We start from the raw sequence: 19,699 nt of genomic DNA on the forward strand, positions 1-19,699 counted from the left end.
TTTTCCCTCTTTCCTACATCTCTCCTTTGTCTCTTGGGTTGTCTATTCTTCCTTTCCATCTCCATCTTCCACCACCATCACCTCAGGCAGCTCTCCGCAGTGGCCAGAGCAATAAACTCAGGGACCCTGCTATCACAGCAAACCAATTATCCAGCACCAGGGGAACACGCAAACACACTCAGACACTGCCCTCTGCCTAGTCACTAAAATACACACACAAAGCACTCACAGATCACCTGCACATGCATGTGTTCACACATATGGAAATAGAAAGCAATGCAAATCAAAGCTAAATAAATAAAATAAACAAATTATTAATTTCAGTAATTCAAAGATGGACGGATGAAATTAACGATTTGCTTAACCCTCCCGAAATATCTGGACACAAGTGCGTTATCTTTTATGTTTGAAGCTAGTTCAGCAAGCCAAAAATGGATTATTATATGAAGGTAGAATGTGCACACTGTTTGGCATCTACAGTCTGATCTCGGCCCTCCCCAGGGGGAAGCACTGAGCTCAGTACAGCAGGGAGTGGTAATCACTTTCCTAAGTATGGAAGTGCAAGTGGATTTTGGTGTTTATGACATTCTGTATGAACACCTCCATGATCAAAAGGGGGCATTGAATTTATTTTTCAGGAGAATTCCATTTATATGTCACAGCAGATGCACACCTCACTGGAACTTTTATGTATGGGATGATGCATCAGGATACTCCATTGTCTTATTTGCCACGCTCAAAGCACATCTGTCTGCAAGACATTTCAAGTGTGTGCTATTTGGGCATCAAATGATGTGTTGACTTCTAGAAGGATTTGGGGTATATGTTGTTGCATCTGAACGTATCTGCACTCCAGGCACAGGCACGTGGATTGCCCAACAATGGCTTAAATTGCTACCAAAATGTGTCATTGACCATTCCTCCCATACAGGACATTCAGGATATCAGAGAGAAACTCTGCTCTGAGGATTGTGTAATTAGATATACTAGATACTTCTGAAATGATGTTCTTCACACTCAAAAAAAAGATGCACTTGGGGCCACCCAACCTTGAAAAAAAATCTTTTGTAAAAGTGATCATAAGAATGTTTAAATTTGACATAAAATGGAAATGAACAGGATACCTCATCCAAGTACTTTTTTTTACTTGTGTGCAGTGCAGAAGTAGAGGTTACTCACCATGGAGAGCCGTAGATCCGGAAGCCCCGCACTGTGACCTCAGAATCTTGCAGGTAGATGCAGTTGGTGAGCAGAGACTGGACGTTCTCATAATTCTCCGGCTTCAGCTTGGAGGCAGAGGGGAAGTAGTAGAAGTCCTGCTTGATCAGGTCAGCCATAAACTCCTGGTCAAAGGTCAACTCGTGGTTTCCAGCGATTACTATCTTGATGTCGTAGGGCAGGGTACCTGGCAGGGAAGGAGAAGGAAGCGACAGAAAGGAAAGGGCAGGGGGAAAGGAGGGAGGGAGAGAATAAAAGAATGGGAGAAAGGTAAGAAGACGGCAGCAAAATGAAGGAAAAGATGGTAGTGATTGGGAAGTGACAGGCAGAAATGTGGAGAGGAGGCAAAATTTCATGAAAAAGAAGGTCAGATGAAGAGTGACAAAGCCAGAAAATGAGGTGGCACAAAGATAAATTAGAGGGAAGAGAGAGGGTTTAGAAGAAAAGACAGGAGGGGAGGAAGAGAAGATGTGTAGATGAGGAGAAAGGAGGTGGAAATGGTGAAGGAAAGAGAGAAAGGATTAAGAAAAGGATGTAAAATGAAGGACAGGTAGAGGAGGAAATAGAAAATGGAAGGAGACATCAGGATATAGATGGGGAAGATGAAGAGACAGGAGATGTAGGGGAGGGGGTGAGAGAAAGGAAATGAAGGAAAGAGGGGTGGCAGACAGAGTGGGGAGGGACAGGGAGAAGAGGGAAAATTGAGGACGACATGAAACCCATCCCAGACGGCTTGGCATTCACATGCGACAAGGCTTTCTCATTGTTTCCCTCTCCATTTCTAGCAAATCTGTACATCTGTCTTAGCTTCCCTCCATCAGTCAAGGTCTCAACCCAGTGCACTGCTGTCTTCTGTTTATGGAAGCATAGCTGAACGCATCCATCAGGGAATCTTTATCTGGAGGAATAATCAGGATGGAAAGCAGAAAGAGCGACCATTGTGAAGTTTACGATGCAGAATATTAAACATTTACCGACTACAGCAACCACTGCTGCATCTTTCCCCCTTTCTCTCTTATCATCCTCTTCTGCTCAAACACCCACTCTTTCACATCAGCCCCTATTTTCTTCTCCGTCTCAATGGCTTTAATTGGCCATTCAGAGCCCAGCACAGCGGGGCCCGCGATCGATCTGCGCCCATCAAACCCAGCGGCGGCCGGCCCTTTCACAAATCTACATGAAGTTTTCAAAGCTCTGCTGACGAAACAGAGAGCCAACTCTGACAAACATGCGGGGGTCTGCTTTGTCAGGTAGAGCGGATGACGGAGAGTTCAATCACCATGGCTTTTTTTTTATATTACTGCCAAGATGGTGCGGCATGCAGCTGAGCAGACCGGTTTGTGTGTCACTTTCCCTCGTGTGTGCGAGTTTGCATGCATCTGTGCATGCACGTGTCATGTTAGTGAAAAGGAGTAATTAAACTGAGCTTTAGAAGAGGCTGACAGCCCGGCGACGGCTCTGTCATAACAGCCAATCACAGCCCGATGACAGAAAGAGAGAAAGAGTGGGGGGATAGAAGGAGGGAGAGGAAGGAGAGAGCGACAGAAATACTTTAGGAAGCCCAAAAATCCTTGAGTGTGAAGGAGGAATAATAACAAGATGAAAGCAGCTGTCAAAGAGTGCCCATCTCTGCAGTTTGGGTCGGGGACGTCCCCTCCCCCCAACACAGCTCCCATTTGTTTGGCAGAAGGGCTTGTGTTTAGTTGTCAAGCTGACACCAAAAAAGCCCCGTAAATGAGAGGCTACCCCTCCACAAAGGCACACGCCACCGCACAATCAGAAGATGTTTTAAATTTCTTTATGTCAGACTTTGGCATTTGAAGTAGCGTTCACTCAGTCATCCCTGGATAAACCAAGGTTGAAGGAAGACTACCAAATAAAATTTTGATCATTATTTCTGTCTCATGCTAAGTGTTGAAGGTATTGGGGCTGTCTTCTTACAGCTCCAAAAAAAAAATCTGAATGTCTAATGCAGTGCCATCGTGTTTTCCACATCCTATAGACTGCACTGTGGGTCCTGGAGCCCAATATTGACTTCTCTCTCACAAGTATTGAGAAATATAATAGGTGGGGAAATACAGAAATATTCAAGTAAACATTACACTTTTGGACCCCGTGTGATTTCATTGGAAGAATAAACGTTGATTACTTTGCATGAAATACTTGGAAAAATTCTACCATAAATTTGAATGCACTGCACTGGTACAGATTTATCAGACAAAACATATTTTCTCTGCAGCCATAATGACGACTGTGATAGTTTCTGGGGGGGGGAAAGCTTACCAGGAAAGGAGCCAAGTGGCCGCATGGGAGCACAGACTCTACCTGGAGACTTGTTAAGCTAGTTGTTTCAGTCTTTGAAGACTGGAGCAGCCTGAGCGTGATGTGATAGATGAAAACTGGACTGACCAGAGAGTGCATGCATAGCACAAATGCTAAGTATAAATGAAAAATTAATGAAGTAAGGTCAAGCAGAAGCTATCTTTCATCTTTAATCTTTAAGCTCTGACCTGTAATATTTCTTTTCTACTCCAAGTAAGATAGGGGAAATTTTCTCTGAGGTGGCATGCTTTACATCCAACAGTAAAACCTGGGCTACCTTCATCTGCAGATAAACATAAAGAAATGTAATGATTCAAAGGGAATCATCCACAGTGACACACCGACAGTAATGTTCAAAGACAGACAAGTTGAGGAAGAATGAAAGCTGCTTTGGATGAGGTCCTCAGCAAAATGGAGAAACTGTATGTGTGCCCATGCATTTGTGTGTGTGTGTGTGAGCCAGAGGGAAGACAAATTTAAATAAAAATACTTTTCAATAAATAAACACTATCTGTGTCTCCTCAGATATTCTGCAACGTGAGCAGTTTTTCACCCATGAAGTTTGATGGCCAACTGTAAACTGAGAGAAATAAATCACACGGAGAAATATAAAACTCCACCAGCTGGACACAAATACCTCACCATCCTCCTACACACACACACACACTTAGCAGAATTAAATTTCAATTTCATGGATGAATTTTTTTAAGTTTTCTCCAGAAAAAAGCTGCATTGACAATATGAGAATACCAACTAAGCTGCACATTACATTGTTAAATTGGAGTAAAAGCAGCCAGTTTGTGCATATGTTTATTGCTGGAATTTTCTGTCCCTGCCAACAGCTCAATGAAAAAATAACAACAATCCAAAAAAGAAATTCAACAATGCAGTCTCTTATTGTGCAGGTCCACAAAGAACAAATCCTTCACAAAAAGACAATTTCTGCATCAAATGAGAATGGATGTGTTGCTTCTGTGACAAAAGACAGAGAAGAAAAGGGAGGAGGAAGCGGGTGGAAGTGTGTGAATGTGCGGGGGGGGCATCTAAACATTTGGGGAGACATTCACCCACAACACGCAGGCCGCTCTTTGTCACCCTGCCATGTTTTGTCTTTGAATTCAAAAGGCTGCTTTAAAGCAACAAATAGTTTTAATTTGTCGGTGAGAGAATCAGCAGGGGCGCAGTATGGACGGCCACCTTGTGTTCTGCCGCATCATCGACTTCAGTCTTTCCTTCTGTCCCTTCATCCTTTTATTCCTCTCTGGTTATTTTTCAATCTCTTCTCACTCAGTGTCTACTGTTTCGTCAAGCGCCTGCCCCCCTAAAGTCTCACATCTCAGACCTGCTCTCTGTCTGTTACCACAAAAACCTGCATCCTCCCATGAGCTCCACAAGGCGGCAGGTATGTATATGGTCCTGGAGCTCTGTGCTTAAGCATGCATATGATTTTGTTTATGTGCATGTGTGTGTGTGTGTGTGTCTTGATACATAACACTGGCTACAGTATCTGTATGTCTGTGGACTCCCTCCCCCGCCACAGGAAATCTTCCGAGTTCAGCCACCATTGTTCCAACGCTGCAATGGGTGGTCTGCTCTTTGAAGAGGAAAATCCCTGCCCTGCCCAAAGCTCTGGCATGTACAGGGGGATTACTGCCCATTGTGCATACATGTGTGCGCATTATTATATGTGTGTTTGTGTGCATGCAGAAACAAAAACGCCAGAAATGTCCTGCCTGCCAAGACAAACTTAATTTCTAACTGTGTGTATGTGCGTAGATACCTAGTAGCCAAAATGTCTTGCCAAATAACTTAATACGAAAGTGTGTGTATGTGTTTGTAGAATGTCTATGAGTGTGTATGCAGTTGCAGAAAACAGGGGCCAAATACTTCCTGCCAACCCAAAATGCTTAAATTAATACTAGTGTGTGTGTGTCAGTAGGACTGAATTTATGTGCACAAGAAGCATTTGCCAAAACTTTCTGTTCAAATGTTAAAGGAAAAGTTCAGTTTGTTACAACTGAAATCTTATTTTTCATAGCGTAGGAGCCATTTTTGTGTGTGTGCAGTTACCTACATTCCAAACCCCCCCTACGATATTGTATTTCTACATCTTTCACTGTTGTCGTGCAGGCCAAATCTTCATTCATTTTTCTTTTGTTGCATCACTTGATAATTTTTACCTTTTATTAGCATTTTGTAAGCTTTAGAGCAAGTGAGGCAAGTGAGGTAAAAGTGGTGATCCACTTCCTAAGTCTGATTTAAATTGTTTCCTCTCCTCTGTTTATGACCTAAGAACAGGCGAACCTGAGAAACAGTGCATCACTAAATAAACCTAAAAGCATTCATGTTTTCTTCCAGGTGACTTTTCATGTGACTTTATACACTCCAAACACAACGTAGTGTACATAAATGTTAGGGAGTTTTGTAAGATTACTGTCAATGTCTTTCTTTTTGGCTGGAAATGTATTTTAATCAACGTGTCACCTGGAATGCGACACGACTGCCTTGTTTTTTATAGTAATGTCTGTCGGACGCCCTTTTTCTATTTATTCCTTTTTCTCTTTGTTCATGCTGAAAGCCCTGCATGGAAACGGTTGATTAATGAAGTTGAAATGTGGTGTTATCTAGGTAGCGGTGGCAGCTGGCTGGAGGGAGCTAGCCAGGGAGCTGGAGGGTTCTGGTAAGATACAGGGCTGCACGATTTGGAGAACAAGTCATATTGCGATTTGTAATTGCAATAATGAAACAAATGGTGCTTGATTATTAAGGAAAATGCACAAAATACAGATATTTTGAAATATGTACAATATGTATTTCTCAGCTCAAATAAAGTTTATCAAACATAAGAAGAAATACAGGGTTTGTTGCCACCAGTCCAAAACTACAGATTTTGCCACAAACAGCTTTTAAGAAACACATCACAGAAAACTTTACTCTGATTGGTGCATTGTGGCTTGCATGTGGGATTATAGTCAGATACATATTATTTCATATCATGCACAAACCTGGCACATTGCACATATTTGTTGTTAATTGTTAATCTTTGTTGTTCTATAATTTTATATTGTCAATTTATGTATGTACACAATATTCTCTTCTGTTGCAATACGTCTGCACAACAAAAACCCGGAATAATGCACATGTAAATATCTGCGACGTTGTTATTTCTGTGCAAAAATAGTAGTATTATTTTTCTTCATTCATTTTATTATTCTTATATAACTTGCATTGTCTATTTCATATTTATATATTTCTACATTTATTTATGTCAACTGTATGTTTGTCAACATGTAGCACCTTATCACCACAGCAAATTCCTTGTATGTGTAAAACACTACTTGGCAATAAAGCTCCTTCTGATTCTGATTCTATTCTGATACACCAGCAACACCAACTTATTTATAAGAATAACTTTAGTAAAACAGATGTAAAACAGAACAAGGGGAGCGTGTTGCTCTCAGGAGGAGGAGCTAGGAGGAGCACATATCGGTACACTGGCATCCTGACTCTGGTTAAATCTACATCTGTCCACTGCAGAGGCACTATCTACAACCTGAAGGAGGAACTAGTGTATAAGTATAATATTTTAACATTAAATAAAAAGTATAATGTTCAGTATATTGTTATTATGACATTAATATATTAATTACTATGTTCATTATAATTTCATATAATAGGCTAGTTTACTATTTTACCATTAGTTGTGGGTTGTTTTTATTCATTAAATCATTGTGCAAGATAAATGCTCTACATTGGTCTCTAATTTGTTTGTATGTTGCTACATACAACTTGCCAATAATCATACTGTTCAACATTGTAAAGTTTGCTGTAGTGTGTCAGACTTTGTTAACGTTCCAACCCATCCAGGCTGTGATTGGTCGGTTGACGAAAAGTGACACAGACATCGGCTTTATGAAAAGTTGAACATGTTGAACAACATCAGGCGCCGATACAGCTAACGTTAAATGGCCAGCAAACCAAATCCAAACCTTCCTTATATTCTCCCTGTTTTCTGACCGCTTCTGCTGCATTCGACACATCTCTCTTTCTGTCACGGGACGCAGTGCTCTGGTGGCCAGTCCGACTATGTTTTGAACGATTAGTGGCGGGGAGTTACGGTAGGTTGTTGTCTCTCTTGGCTGCAATTGCAATTAGATTAATCGTGCTGTTGGTTATTTTGTGTCATTTCCAGGAATGAAACATCTAAATATCACAATAGAAGAAGCGGGATGAAGGGGTCGAGAGAAGCGGGATGAAGGGGTCGAGAGAAGGGGGATGCGCCCGGGGGACACACACTCAATGCGGGGAGAACATGCAAGCTCTGTGCAGAGAGGCCTGGGCTGAGTGAGGTCTAAACTCAGAACCTTCTGCTATGAGGCCGCAGTGCTGCTACTGGGCCACCGAGCTGCCCATTGAAGAGGTGAACAAGCAGGGTTTGGGTGGGAGGGATGTGAGAACTGAGAAACGGGAGAGAAAACGGATGACAGCTTATATACGTGAGTGCATGTGACTGGATTGAGAAACACAGGTGGACGGAATGAGTGAAGCACGGGTGGTTGATTGGAGGAATTGAATGAAGCGCAGGTGGTTTGTTTACATGACGTAAGAGAAGTGTATATTTAACGGATTCAGTTTGGACAGAGAGTGGCGCTTCGATGGACTGGTGACCTGTCCAGGGTGTACCCCGCCTTTCCCCCCGCGACCCTGTACGCAGGATAAGCGGTTGATGATGGATGGATGGATGGATGGAGTAGCTGCAAGAGTCGCCATCACACAAATTTCACCACCTGTTCTTGTACATCATGGTCCACCACTTACACTCCAAATGTATGACCATGCAGACTGTACACACTGACCGCACTACCTGTCTGCACATGTCAGGATAAACCCAATGTAGAAGCCATAAACGCAACCACGTGCATGTCAGTTCTCCACCGTATGGGTAAGTAAAACATGTGTGAAGATCAGGACAACCCTTAGCCAAACTGGAACTGAAAACAAAGGCTAAAGGTCAGTGGGAAAAGCAGTTTATTAATAATACTGTTCACGTACAAGTAAAAGTCCAGCATTCAAAGTCAAGTGAAAGTATGTAAATACTAGATGGAAACTGCACTAAACGCCGATTGTCGCAAATTCGCATCACACCTCTTCCTTTCAGACTGCAGCTGAGATAGTGTTTGTATTCCCCAAATGCCTGTTGGTGCATATTCGATAAGTACCTGGGAACCTTTTGCAAGCCCTGGTATCTCGTTTACGCCTGTTGTCGCTAATTTGCATCATACCTACATCATACCTGAATTTATATATTTTCTGTTCTATAGACAAATTAACAATTTCCACTTAATTTAACATCAACCTGAAAGCAAATAAAAACAGAAATAATTTTTAAATTTTTTTAATTGTAAATAAATTCAGGCATAAAGGGGTTAAAGTATGAAATTTTTAACGTCAGTTCAGATGCGCTTGTGGTTTCCTTTCTGACCGTATGACTGCTCTTGTTTCCTGTCATGTGGCAATATGTTGTGGCAATGTAAGAAAATATGACCCATGTTGTTATAAACCAGAATTATTCTTTAATATCAGCGTCTGTTTCTGTGTTTATTGCATAAATTCCTGTGCGTGTTTGTGTGTATAGACCCCACAGCTTATGTATGTCTTCTTTCCGTATAGAACATAGTGAGATTATAGCTCCAGTTCTGCTTTAGCCGGCCTTTATCTCTGCCTGCTTCAACAAAAATGCAGTAATTCAAAGAAAAGCTTCAAAAGCAACAGCACTGATGTTCAAAGACAGACAAGCTAAAGACTCAGCTCGGATCGTTGTAATTCCTTTACAGCATGTGTGTGTGTATGAGTCAGGGAGGGAAGGCTGGATGTGAGAGAGGAATATGTCATATGAAAAAGGGAAAAGGAGAGAGGTGAGGAAGGGAACACACCAGCAACAAGGTAGAGATGGATGATGGAGGAAGGACAGCAGCGTGGCTTCTGCTTTCTCACCTCAGCCTAAACTTAATACTCACTCGTTTCATTAAACTCACCACCCCCACACTGCTGCGTCTCATCACACACACACACACACACACACACACACACACACACACACACACACAGAGTCAGACGCAAAACAAAGACAGCCAGCAATTATGAGACGGTGTACACAAACACCACCTACTGAGCAACGCATCCAAAACACACATTTTATCTGAGTACAGCAGCACTTCCTAACACTTCACAATGTCCTGACTGAACATAATGCATTACACACACACAAACACACACACACAGAAACAGTGACAAAGACAGATACAGTGCATCATCAAGCAGCCTCGTAGGTGGTCTCTCTCTTCTCTTTCGCCCTCCTACACTCCATCTCTGTCTCTTTCATCCTGTCTGCTCCACTTCCACGTTCAGTGTGACGACGTCGCCTCCAGGAGAAAGTGGTTGAAGATTAAGCTGCAACTTTTTAGGACCACGACGTGGGCTTCTGATGAATGTTTATGAATGAAATGACTGGCCACTCGCCATCTGTCCCATGTCTGCTTTTAAACTGGATTGCTACTGACATCTGCAGTCTCACGCTACACTGCAGAACACACCTTTATTTTTTTGTGAAAGCCAGTTCATCACACAGAAAGCGGGTGGGAAAGCAGCTCCAAGTTGAGGTGCTTGAGGTTTGAGGATATAAGCGTTTTTATATTTTCCTTTTTTCCCTCTGTTTAGGCGCTGACCCTCGAATGGAGGGTGCACACACTCATACAGTATGTCTCCTCTGATATACACGAGTGTCCATGAACACAGTAACAAGGTAGAGTTTTGATAATGAGATATGGTCACAATGTTACTTTGACAAAATGTGGCAAGTGATCCATTTTTCACTGTGATCACCAATCTCAATCCAATTCCAAGTGGTAGTTGATTTTGATGGTGTTATGTTATTTTCAACAGTTAGATGGTGTTATGTTACCAAAGGGTCAAATGACCACGTGTAATGTAACTCATGCTGGCGATTAGAGACCAACAATTAATAATACAGATGCACTGATCGATCAATTGGTGACTGGAAAGGGCCGATTGTCAGCTTCAGCCATGACTGTTGACCGGGACGATCAGTGTCACATATACTATTCTCTGCCGGTCACAATACCACACATGCTGCGCTGCACGATGTTTCACATTGTGCCCACAGCAGCACAGACAGTAACTGACACACACGTGCTAAAACATGTCGTTGGTGTGGAAGACATAACGCAAGTCCAAAATAAGCCGTGTTTCCCACATAGACTTTACTTGGGCGGATCGCCCAGGTTTATTAATGGCCGCCACAGTAGGCTATATTTGGCAAACCCATTTTAGCATTTTGCAGAGAAATACAGAGAGGTTATCTGGTATTACATTAGTAGACACGGACAGGGTGGATATTTTACAAGAACAGACCAGATGAAGCAACAGTGAACACCTAATTTGGAGCACTTTTTATTTTAATATGTCTGAGAGAGAGAAGGTCCTGTAACCTGTTGCAGTTTTAAAAATTTAAAGTTATCTAACAGTCAATGTTTTATTATGAACATACAATTGAATGGATGGAAGGAAGAATAACCAGTGCTTAGCTGCTGCTGCTGGGGATTCTAATGAAGAAAGAATTTTCCATTAAAAAGGTCATATTATGCATTTTGGCATTTCCCCTGTCCTTTATTGTGTTACATATTTTTTTGTGTATGTAATAGGTTTGCAAAGTGAAAAAGCTCCAAGTCCAGCTCAAAGGAATTAGTGTGTATCTGCAGTACCAGAGGCTGCTTTTTCAGGACAGCAATCCTAGGACCGGAACTGCATGTTACTCTTGACAGCCCCCTGAAGCCTAACACCCTAACCCTAACCATCACAGGGTGTGTGTCTAAACCTAAGTTACTGCGACCCTACAGCTGTGCTTGGAGACAGGGTTAACCACCTTTGTGTTGCTGTGCATGATCACCACCAATCCACTAGATGGCGCTGTCGCAAAAGAACTACGGTCCTAGGACTGCGGGGGTCCTGAAAATGCAGCCTCCGTTACTGCAGCTATATAATAATGGAAAACAGCTTGATTGTAGTCCAGCCTTTACTTCTGTAACCTATCTGCGTCACTATGTAACACACATCATAATGCTTATGCGGCTAGTGTGGCACTGGTTCTGGTTGTTTGCCTATCTTTTGGGATCAGACTCAGCCTCAAACATGTACTGCTGAACCGTAGCCATGGTTACTGCCTGAAGCAAAAATATGTTGTTTTTTGAAAATGAAACCATGTAAACCTATTCTGGTACACCCCCCCCAAATAAAATTATAAACCTGAAAATGAGCATAACATGACCTCTTAAAAGGTTCAGTGTGTAAGATTTAGTGGCATCTAGTGGTGAGGGTTGTGAATTGCAACCACCTGTCCAGTCTGCCATTTCAAAGAGCAGAGGACAGTTACGGTGGCTGACAGAGCACAAAAGGTGTCTCTTCTGAAACAGCAGAGAGTAGCCAGTCAAGAAATGAGGTTTCTTTAGGTATATTTATTAAGAAATTGTATTTACTTAATCATTCAGTAAAACCATATGTTATTGTGACTTGGCCACTGACAGATAACATGGAAAATGTAAGCTAAGAGTGTGAAACATTATCACTGTTTCTGCACCACAGTCCATTACAAACCACACATTAAATAAAGTTTATACAAACATTGAAATGGATACACATTAATTCTCTCTGTGATTATGGACCCTCGCCAAAACTTCAATAATATCTGGACCACTGCCAGATTATGGTGCTTTGATAGCGGCAAAAAATATAAATAAATACTTTGATAGCGATGCTGAAATAGATCTCAGTCATGATAGCAACAGTTACTCACATAATCACTTCCTCTTTAGTGGTTTTGCCAACAAAATAAAAGCGTGAGAAGCTTGTTTACTGTAATGCTGTAGTTGGAGTTGAACTGAGCTTTTACTAAACAACTAAATTAAAACACATATATACATTCATACACATAAATTCAGACAGACAATTTTGTATTGCCACTCTAGTTGTCAAGGTTGCAATAAGTGAGCTGAACTCCTCTTGACTTCCATTTGCATAACATAGTTCTCAGCCTAATTAATACATACAATGTATAATTTCTCAGTATAAGTTGTAGAATATTTTATCTGACACTTAATACTCACAAATTAGGCAAAACATAAATAGTCCTTAATGAAAGAACACAACTGCATTTTAGTTTCCACTTATATTTAATAAATTGTTGTCCTCAATTCTGAGTTTCGTCATTCAATAATAGACAAATCAATATAACGACATTAAAAGAGTCTGTGGCCTGCTTGATACACCTCTGAAAGAGCCGTCAGAAAACATGATTCCCCTGAATGTCCTCTGTCTGGAGATACTGGGGAAATGCAAAAGCGTCCGTAGGTTGATGGATGAGGATCAAACACCGAAAACAAAAACAGTGTAATGTGAGAAACATTCGCTGCAGAATCCATTTGTTGAAGAGACAGGAAAAAAAAGTTGCCCCAAGGTGGGATCAAACCCTCAACCTTTGGATTGTAAGTCCTGCACTTTACCAACCAAACTAACCAAACATGTTGATGTAAGTTAATATTATGCCTGATATTCTCATCCTCCATCTAATGGTTGAAAATATTGCTCCGATGCAAAACTTATTTGCAGACCCCTGCAGTATATTATTACTACTTCTTCTAACGTACGTCTAATGTACATATGTCTATGTATATTTCTGAATTCTAGAACAAGACAAAAGTAGCAAAACGCACTCTGTGGCGCTGTTTGTGCGTTTTCAGCTACTGTAGAAACATGACGATGCAACGTGGCGACGTCCATGGAGGGGGGTCCATATGTAGATATAAATGGCTCATTATAAGGTAATAAAACATTATGGTTTATTATGAAAGGTCTTTACTCAACACTGAAAACATACTTAAGTTGCATTTCTGTCAATAGATCCTCAGAAATATTACACACTGAACCTTCAAAGACAGAGGGGCTTGCTTCTACCAGGGTGAGTGTGTATTTGTGTGTGAGAGAGAGGGAGAATGAGAGGAGCGCAATTACATAAGTTACAGTACCACTGTCACAAACCCAAATTAAGAAAGCAATATTTAAGCTGACACAACCAAGCTCAGAACAAAGAGCCTACAGGACCATATGTGTCAACAGCAGTGAGCTTAACACCACTGAAGGCCACAACGCTCACAGACACCTTTATAGGGATACCGACCCATTCTATAGCCGCTTTTACACAGAGCTCCTGCAATGAACACAGAAAGAATGTCCACCAATACCTCACATTCGCTCATTCGTACTGAACAAAATATTGCAGTATAATCCTGGTCGCTACCTTGAAAGAAAAACACACACTCGCTGCAGCAGGCTGACCGGTGTAACTATGACCTACTCTGCCTGTTAGTCCCGCCCCTTAACCAATCACAAAAGTAGTAAGAGGCCAATTACAATAAACATGATAGTCTGTTACACCAGAAGGTTAATTGATGTACATTTCGAACAAACTATGGAAAGGTCTCAGAGCTTAATATTACAACACTTACATGCTGCTGTGCACCTTTTAACTCAAACCAGGGGTTACATGATATATGCAGTAGCATTTTATGCACATGCCATTCATCAGAGGGGTGGTCACCAATTTTATTAGGGTAGCCGTCTCTGTCCCTGTCTCTAACTCTTCAGACCTGCCGTCCTCAAGCTGCCCACCAGATGCCCTTGGACTTTCCTTTCTTCTTCACCTGACTGCCATGCCTAACTACACACCTGTTCTCACTTCCCTCATCTAAAGTTACCTGGCCCACTCGGCCCACTCCTCACCTGCTGCTCATTCCCTCATCAGCCACTGTACCATATATACCAGTTCACTTCACTTGTTGCCTTGTTGTTGTTTTTTTTGCATGCTAGTATCTACTTGTTACCTGCCTGCCTGTAAGCTAAGCACCTAATAAATCATTCAACTGTACCAATCTGCCTGTTCTATCTGTGTTTTTGTCCAATTCCTGTTGTCCTGCAAAACCCACACATGACAGTATGTGGAACTGAGTCAGAATAAACTACAGTGTGTGTTCATGACAATTAAGGAGTCACCCAATGCAGCAGTGTGGTTTATTAATATGTTTTAAATAGTCTTTGGACAACAATGGAGCTCTATGGTGCAGAGGAATAATATCAGGCTCTAGATACACACACACACACACACACACACACACACACACACACACACAGACATATATACATACGTTACTTCTTAAGGGGATATATTCATTGTTTGTTCACAATAAGTAAAACATAAAATATATAGCCGGATTTAAAAGGCTTTAAACTGGACTTCAAGGACAGAAGAACACTTTAAAACAACTGATACACCTGTGCTGATAGATACTACTACGGTGTCCCATGCTGATGTGCGCTGATGGAAACACACACACAAAGGAGCATTTCAATCTGGGTCATGTATCCAGACATCCAGAAAAACGATGTGCAGTACATATGTGACAACATAAAGATGTGAGAACATTTTATCCAAAGCTGCTTTCTCAGAAAATACTTGATTACGCCCCATCATAAATAGTTTTTTATACGCCTGTGTGAAAATTGCCTTCTTTTTAAAGTGCAAAAGCGTGACATTACCATCTCCCCAAGTGCTTTCTGTTTTAGCACTGGCTAATTAGATGGGTGATAGGAGTGGCACTGATTGGCATTATAAAAGCTGCACTATCACTCCTCTCTGCCCCCCCCCCCCCCCCCCCCCCCCCCCTTCAAAGCTGCCATCTGAGGAATTATTTAAGATAAAAGACACTATGGAAAAATATTCTCCCCTGACAGATATTATCATTACAACCATTTATGGAAAGTGCTAACTTACTTTTTTCCCTTCCTCTCTCTTTCTTTCTTCATCTGTGCCACTCATTCTGTCTCTCTTTCTCGGTCTCCCAGCGGATAGAGAAAGGCAAGGGGAGAGAAAGGAGGAATGGAAGAGAGAGTGAGCTCTGTCAATTGGAGTGAGTGCACTGCTAAGTCTGGCTACACTACAAAGGTTAGCAGATCTGACTGTCAATAGTGTCTTGTGGGTGGGAGGAGGAGGAGGAGGGAGGAGACATGGAGGTGAGGTGGTGGAGGGAGGTGGGGGGGGGGGGGGTCGCTTTGAGAGAAAGAGATACTTTGATATTTCGGAATGTTAGAAGGGTGAATGTGGAGAACTGGAGGTTGGGGATCTAATTACCGGGCCATAATTGGGGGCTGGGGAATAGGTTGCCGTCCTCTCAACTCGCTGCAGATCAATTATGTTAAGAGAACATCTGTAAGTAGAGCTTAATGAGGTCCATTAGAGCAACATGCGCTGCCTTCCCTAACGGTGCTTGTCAGCTTCTTGGATATGCTGGAGTGTGCTGCTGACTGGGGACCTGGTGGAGAGGCTTAAATAGGAGAGGAGGCACGACTCTCCGCTGCTCTTGCCTGCCAGAGAACCAGAGACACACAGACAGACAGGGGAGGGAGAAGGTGAGGAAGCAGCAACTGGGTTGCCCATGTGAGCCTGGTCCGGGACGCTCAGAGCCGCAGAGGGAGCAGAGTTTTAGGGGTGATCCGACATCCCAACAACTTGAGCGGAGAGCCAACTGTTCTCTAACTCATGTTGCCAGGTTTCTTTAGACAATCTGGAGTTGAACAAGCTCTGAGAAAGTTGCCGCGTGGACACTTTGATTCAAAGTCAAGAGAACAGAGAAGATAAACACCGCCACACCGACCGTTGGCATTTGTTTTGGGCACCTCTGGCTGTACTTCAAGGTATGTGTGTGTTCTGGGTTGTGAATTTAACGCTTTCCGCAGAGCGAGGGCTGCGCGTAAAGTGTCGGGCGAGCTCCGCGAGAAGATATAAACACAGCCAGCATATAGCTGCTGAGGACATAACATCACCATGCATTTGGCTTCCTTCTGCTCATCAGACAGAGTAGTGGTTAAACGAAGCCGCCGCCGGTGTTGAGGATGTGCTGTCGGATTTTGATGCAGGTCCCCGCTGTCATTTTCTGTCTTAATTAGAGACGCAGGCGGAGGGTTGGGGTCAGGTACAAACATAACAAGCTTCTCCTCTGTACGTTTATATAGCCCATGTATGGGGTTGCGTGTTTCCGCTGGATGAAGAGGCTTGATCCGCGGCGTGTAACGTTCTCCTCCTTTCCTCAGCGGTGCACCGTTGCCTTCTGTCTCCGTCTTCCATTCATACGGAGGATGAATAACTGGCGGAACGCAGTGAGTGAAAGGAGGGTGGAAGGGCACCGGGGGAGAGGTGGCAGCCCCGCACACTACACACACTCTGCAGCAAATTGCATGATTACCAAGATAGGCCGCCTTGAAATAATTCAATCCATGACAAAACTTAATTACTGGCAGGTAATACCCTGTCAGCTTTAATGCATCTCATCACTCATAATGGCGCAGAGAGCATTTTATGACCCATCTCATTATCGCTGCATTTTAGGCTGGAGCAGCATGCCAACTATTGACTTGCGTCTCCTCCCCCCCCTCCCTCCCCCATCCCCCTATCAGAATATTTAAGGGAATAACTTGCATTTGTCAGGCTGTGCATTGGAACACTGTGAGGTGTGTATGCAATATGGAGGCCCGAAGTAGAGGGAAGGCTGATGTGTGGGGCACCATGCCCTAACGTGTGGGCCTCATCATGGCAGCATCCGTTCCAAACTTGCCGCTAATTCTTGCGGACTGAAGCAATGAAAAGGTGAAGAATATTTCCATCGTTTAATTACAGGAATGATTTAAATGAATACTACGGCGAGAGGCGATAATCAGTCCGGGCGACCACAGGGACCTCGCATGACGTTTGTGTGTGTGCGCGCGTGGAGACAGAAAGCCGGAGAACAGTGACCTCGGCGAAGACTGATTTAATTGCTCACATTAGATATGCTTCCTCTTTAATTGCACTCTATTTTTATTTTCTCAGACTAGTCTGTCATTGATATGAACGAAAAACACCATGGTGACTAAAAATACAGGCTGAATGAGCAGACGGTCAACAGACACTCTTTGTGCTCCTTTGCAGGTGCATTCACTGGCCCGCCCAATAAACTTGACAGTCCTGTTTGAGTAATCTTAAATCTAAAACATGAAACTATTTGTCTGACTGCAATAAATTCACGATTTACATCATGTCATAATGCGGTGATTGCTTCTCATTAGTCTTTGTTTTGACTGGTGTTTGGCCTGAAGTCACCTCTCCACTGTGCTCCTGTTCAAACGGACTTGACTATACCTCCATTTAACAATAACACTGCTGTTGTTCTGAATAATCTCTGGTGCCATTTGTGGAGGCCAGATGTCAGTCAGGTGTCAAAGGGAACGCGTATTGCCCGTGTAATAATGTAGGTCTACACCTTAAATTAAAGAAATGTCAGAAACCACTTATCCTGACGACCAAACTGTTCTGCACCTCTAAACGAACCCAGCTGTATTTCTGTCTACAATGTACCCTAATGAGCACCGTGCATCTGCACGCACCCGCGGCTCAAAGACTAGAGGACGTTGGACAAAGTGGGTGTTGCGGGGGCGCGCACGTGGTGCATGCTCTCCGTTATAGTGGAGCGGCTGGTAATAAGTGAATGACCTTATCGTGGCGGTGTAATGCCTCATCGGTGAGGGATTGGGGGTTTGGAGATAATAAAGCTTGACTTCTCCTGTCTCTCGCCACTCAGTCGCTGACGCATGGGGACGCCGGCCTGATCCCGCACTCTCCCTGCATGCTCCACGGCCGGCGGATGGACACCTGTAGCTGGGTGGTATCCTACAAACTGTTTGCTCGGATCCATGTGGAGCTCATTATTTCCATCCTGAAGATCAGTGCGGTGCCATGATTTCGGTTTGGTGAACTTTTTCTGCTCAAAGGGGATCTGTAGCTAGAACCCACTGCTGGAGTTCAGGTTCTGCTTAACTTGCTGAGAAAGGTGAGTGAGCTGGAGACAAGTTATGTTACTTGGCATTTTTGCTGAAAGGCTGAAATTAATTTAAATTTCGAGTGCAATTTGAAAAATAGCGTATGTGTGAGTGAACACTGGGAGTTATGGAAGAGCAGGTTAATTGTTCCTGTGGTGCTGCTGGGAGACCTTCCTTCTGTGTGCACAATGCCTGGTGGCACGTCAAAACGCTGATTAGCGAAGCAGCGTGCAGCAGGAGCCGCTGCGTTAGGTGACCAGTAGGATTAGATGGTCGCTGCGCCGCGGAGGGGAAGCATCTCGTCGTCCTGTCATTCGCTGCCTGCACCTCTCTGCACATGCAGCTCTAGTCATAGATAAACGTGCTCTCTCACACACGCCGTGTGACGCCCGACGGCAGCGAACATCTCGCTCTAGCTCCTCCGCCTGCGTTTTGTTGGCCGGTGTTCCCCCCTTCTTTTCATTCCTCTCTGGTTGCCGTGGTGGATTGTTCCCCTTTAACAAAGCCCGATCCCAGCCTGCCTGCAGACAGCTGCTCTCTGGACCAGGCGGCTCCGGGTTGCATGGTGGTGCTTCGGCTGCTTCAGCGGTTCAACAAATGCAGAAAAGGGAGAAAAGTTTCGGTAAGATGCTTACTTTGCGCTTTGGCTTGTATGAACGGCACGGTATGTGTGTTTAGTGTGCTCTGCGACGACAAGTTACAGCATCTCTGCGTCGATGGCGACCAGATCTGACCTGCTGCTGCTCTTACCTGATCCATTATTCCACCCGTTAACCTGATAACCTTTCACTAATACATTAAAGACATAAGCTTTAACGTTATGTTAGCGACCACACAGCTGATGTGGGTGCATAACGGCTCCAGTCTCTGTGCCTGTGAAAGCTGCATGGCAAATTGAGTCTCTGTATTAAATCAGTTATTGGCCTTTACCAGCACTCCGCTACCATGGCAACAGTAATTAAACTGATTTGGTGAAATGTCAGCATCGCGCTGCCGAACAGCTGGGACTGAAATAGCAGGCTATTCTCCGCTCCAGCCCTCCGTCATCCTCCATCCGCTCTGAGCTTAGATGATGATACATGTTGCGGGGGACGCGCAGCGGCAGCAGCCCAGAGAGAGAGAGAGAGAGAGGGGGGGAGAGAGAGAGGGAGAGAGAGGGGGGGGGGGGGAGAGAGGGAAAGAG

At 43.5% G+C, this 19,699-nt stretch overlaps 2 protein-coding genes across 4 annotated transcripts in view; one reads left to right on the forward strand and one right to left on the reverse strand.

The window, feature by feature from the left end:
* Window positions 1-19,699, reverse strand: part of mpped1 (metallophosphoesterase domain containing 1) — a 118,325-nt gene that overhangs the window by 59,454 nt on the left and 39,172 nt on the right. The window contains exon 3 of the mRNA XM_046072406.1: window positions 1,180-1,405. Coding sequence (XP_045928362.1) covers window positions 1,180-1,405 — 226 coding nt within the window. The remainder of the gene's footprint in view (window positions 1-1,179; window positions 1,406-19,699) is intronic.
* LOC123985054 (LIM domain only protein 3) overlaps window positions 15,928-19,699 on the forward strand; it is a 7,238-nt gene continuing 3,466 nt past the window's right edge. The window contains exon 1 of one of the 3 annotated variants that reach the window (XM_046072409.1): window positions 15,928-16,359. Coding sequence is in view for 1 of the 3 variants with exons in the window: in XM_046072407.1 (XP_045928363.1) it covers window positions 19,114-19,138 (25 nt within the window). In the remaining 2 variants the exon portion in view is untranslated. Of the gene's footprint in view, window positions 16,360-17,993; window positions 18,528-18,733; window positions 19,139-19,699 lie in introns of those variants that run through there. The other 2 variants (XM_046072408.1, XM_046072407.1) reach the window with 2 other exon arrangements.

The sequence above is a fragment of the Micropterus dolomieu genome, linkage group LG16, assembly GCF_021292245.1.
Source record: "Micropterus dolomieu isolate WLL.071019.BEF.003 ecotype Adirondacks linkage group LG16, ASM2129224v1, whole genome shotgun sequence".
Taxonomy (NCBI): Eukaryota; Metazoa; Chordata; class Actinopteri; order Centrarchiformes; family Centrarchidae; genus Micropterus; species Micropterus dolomieu.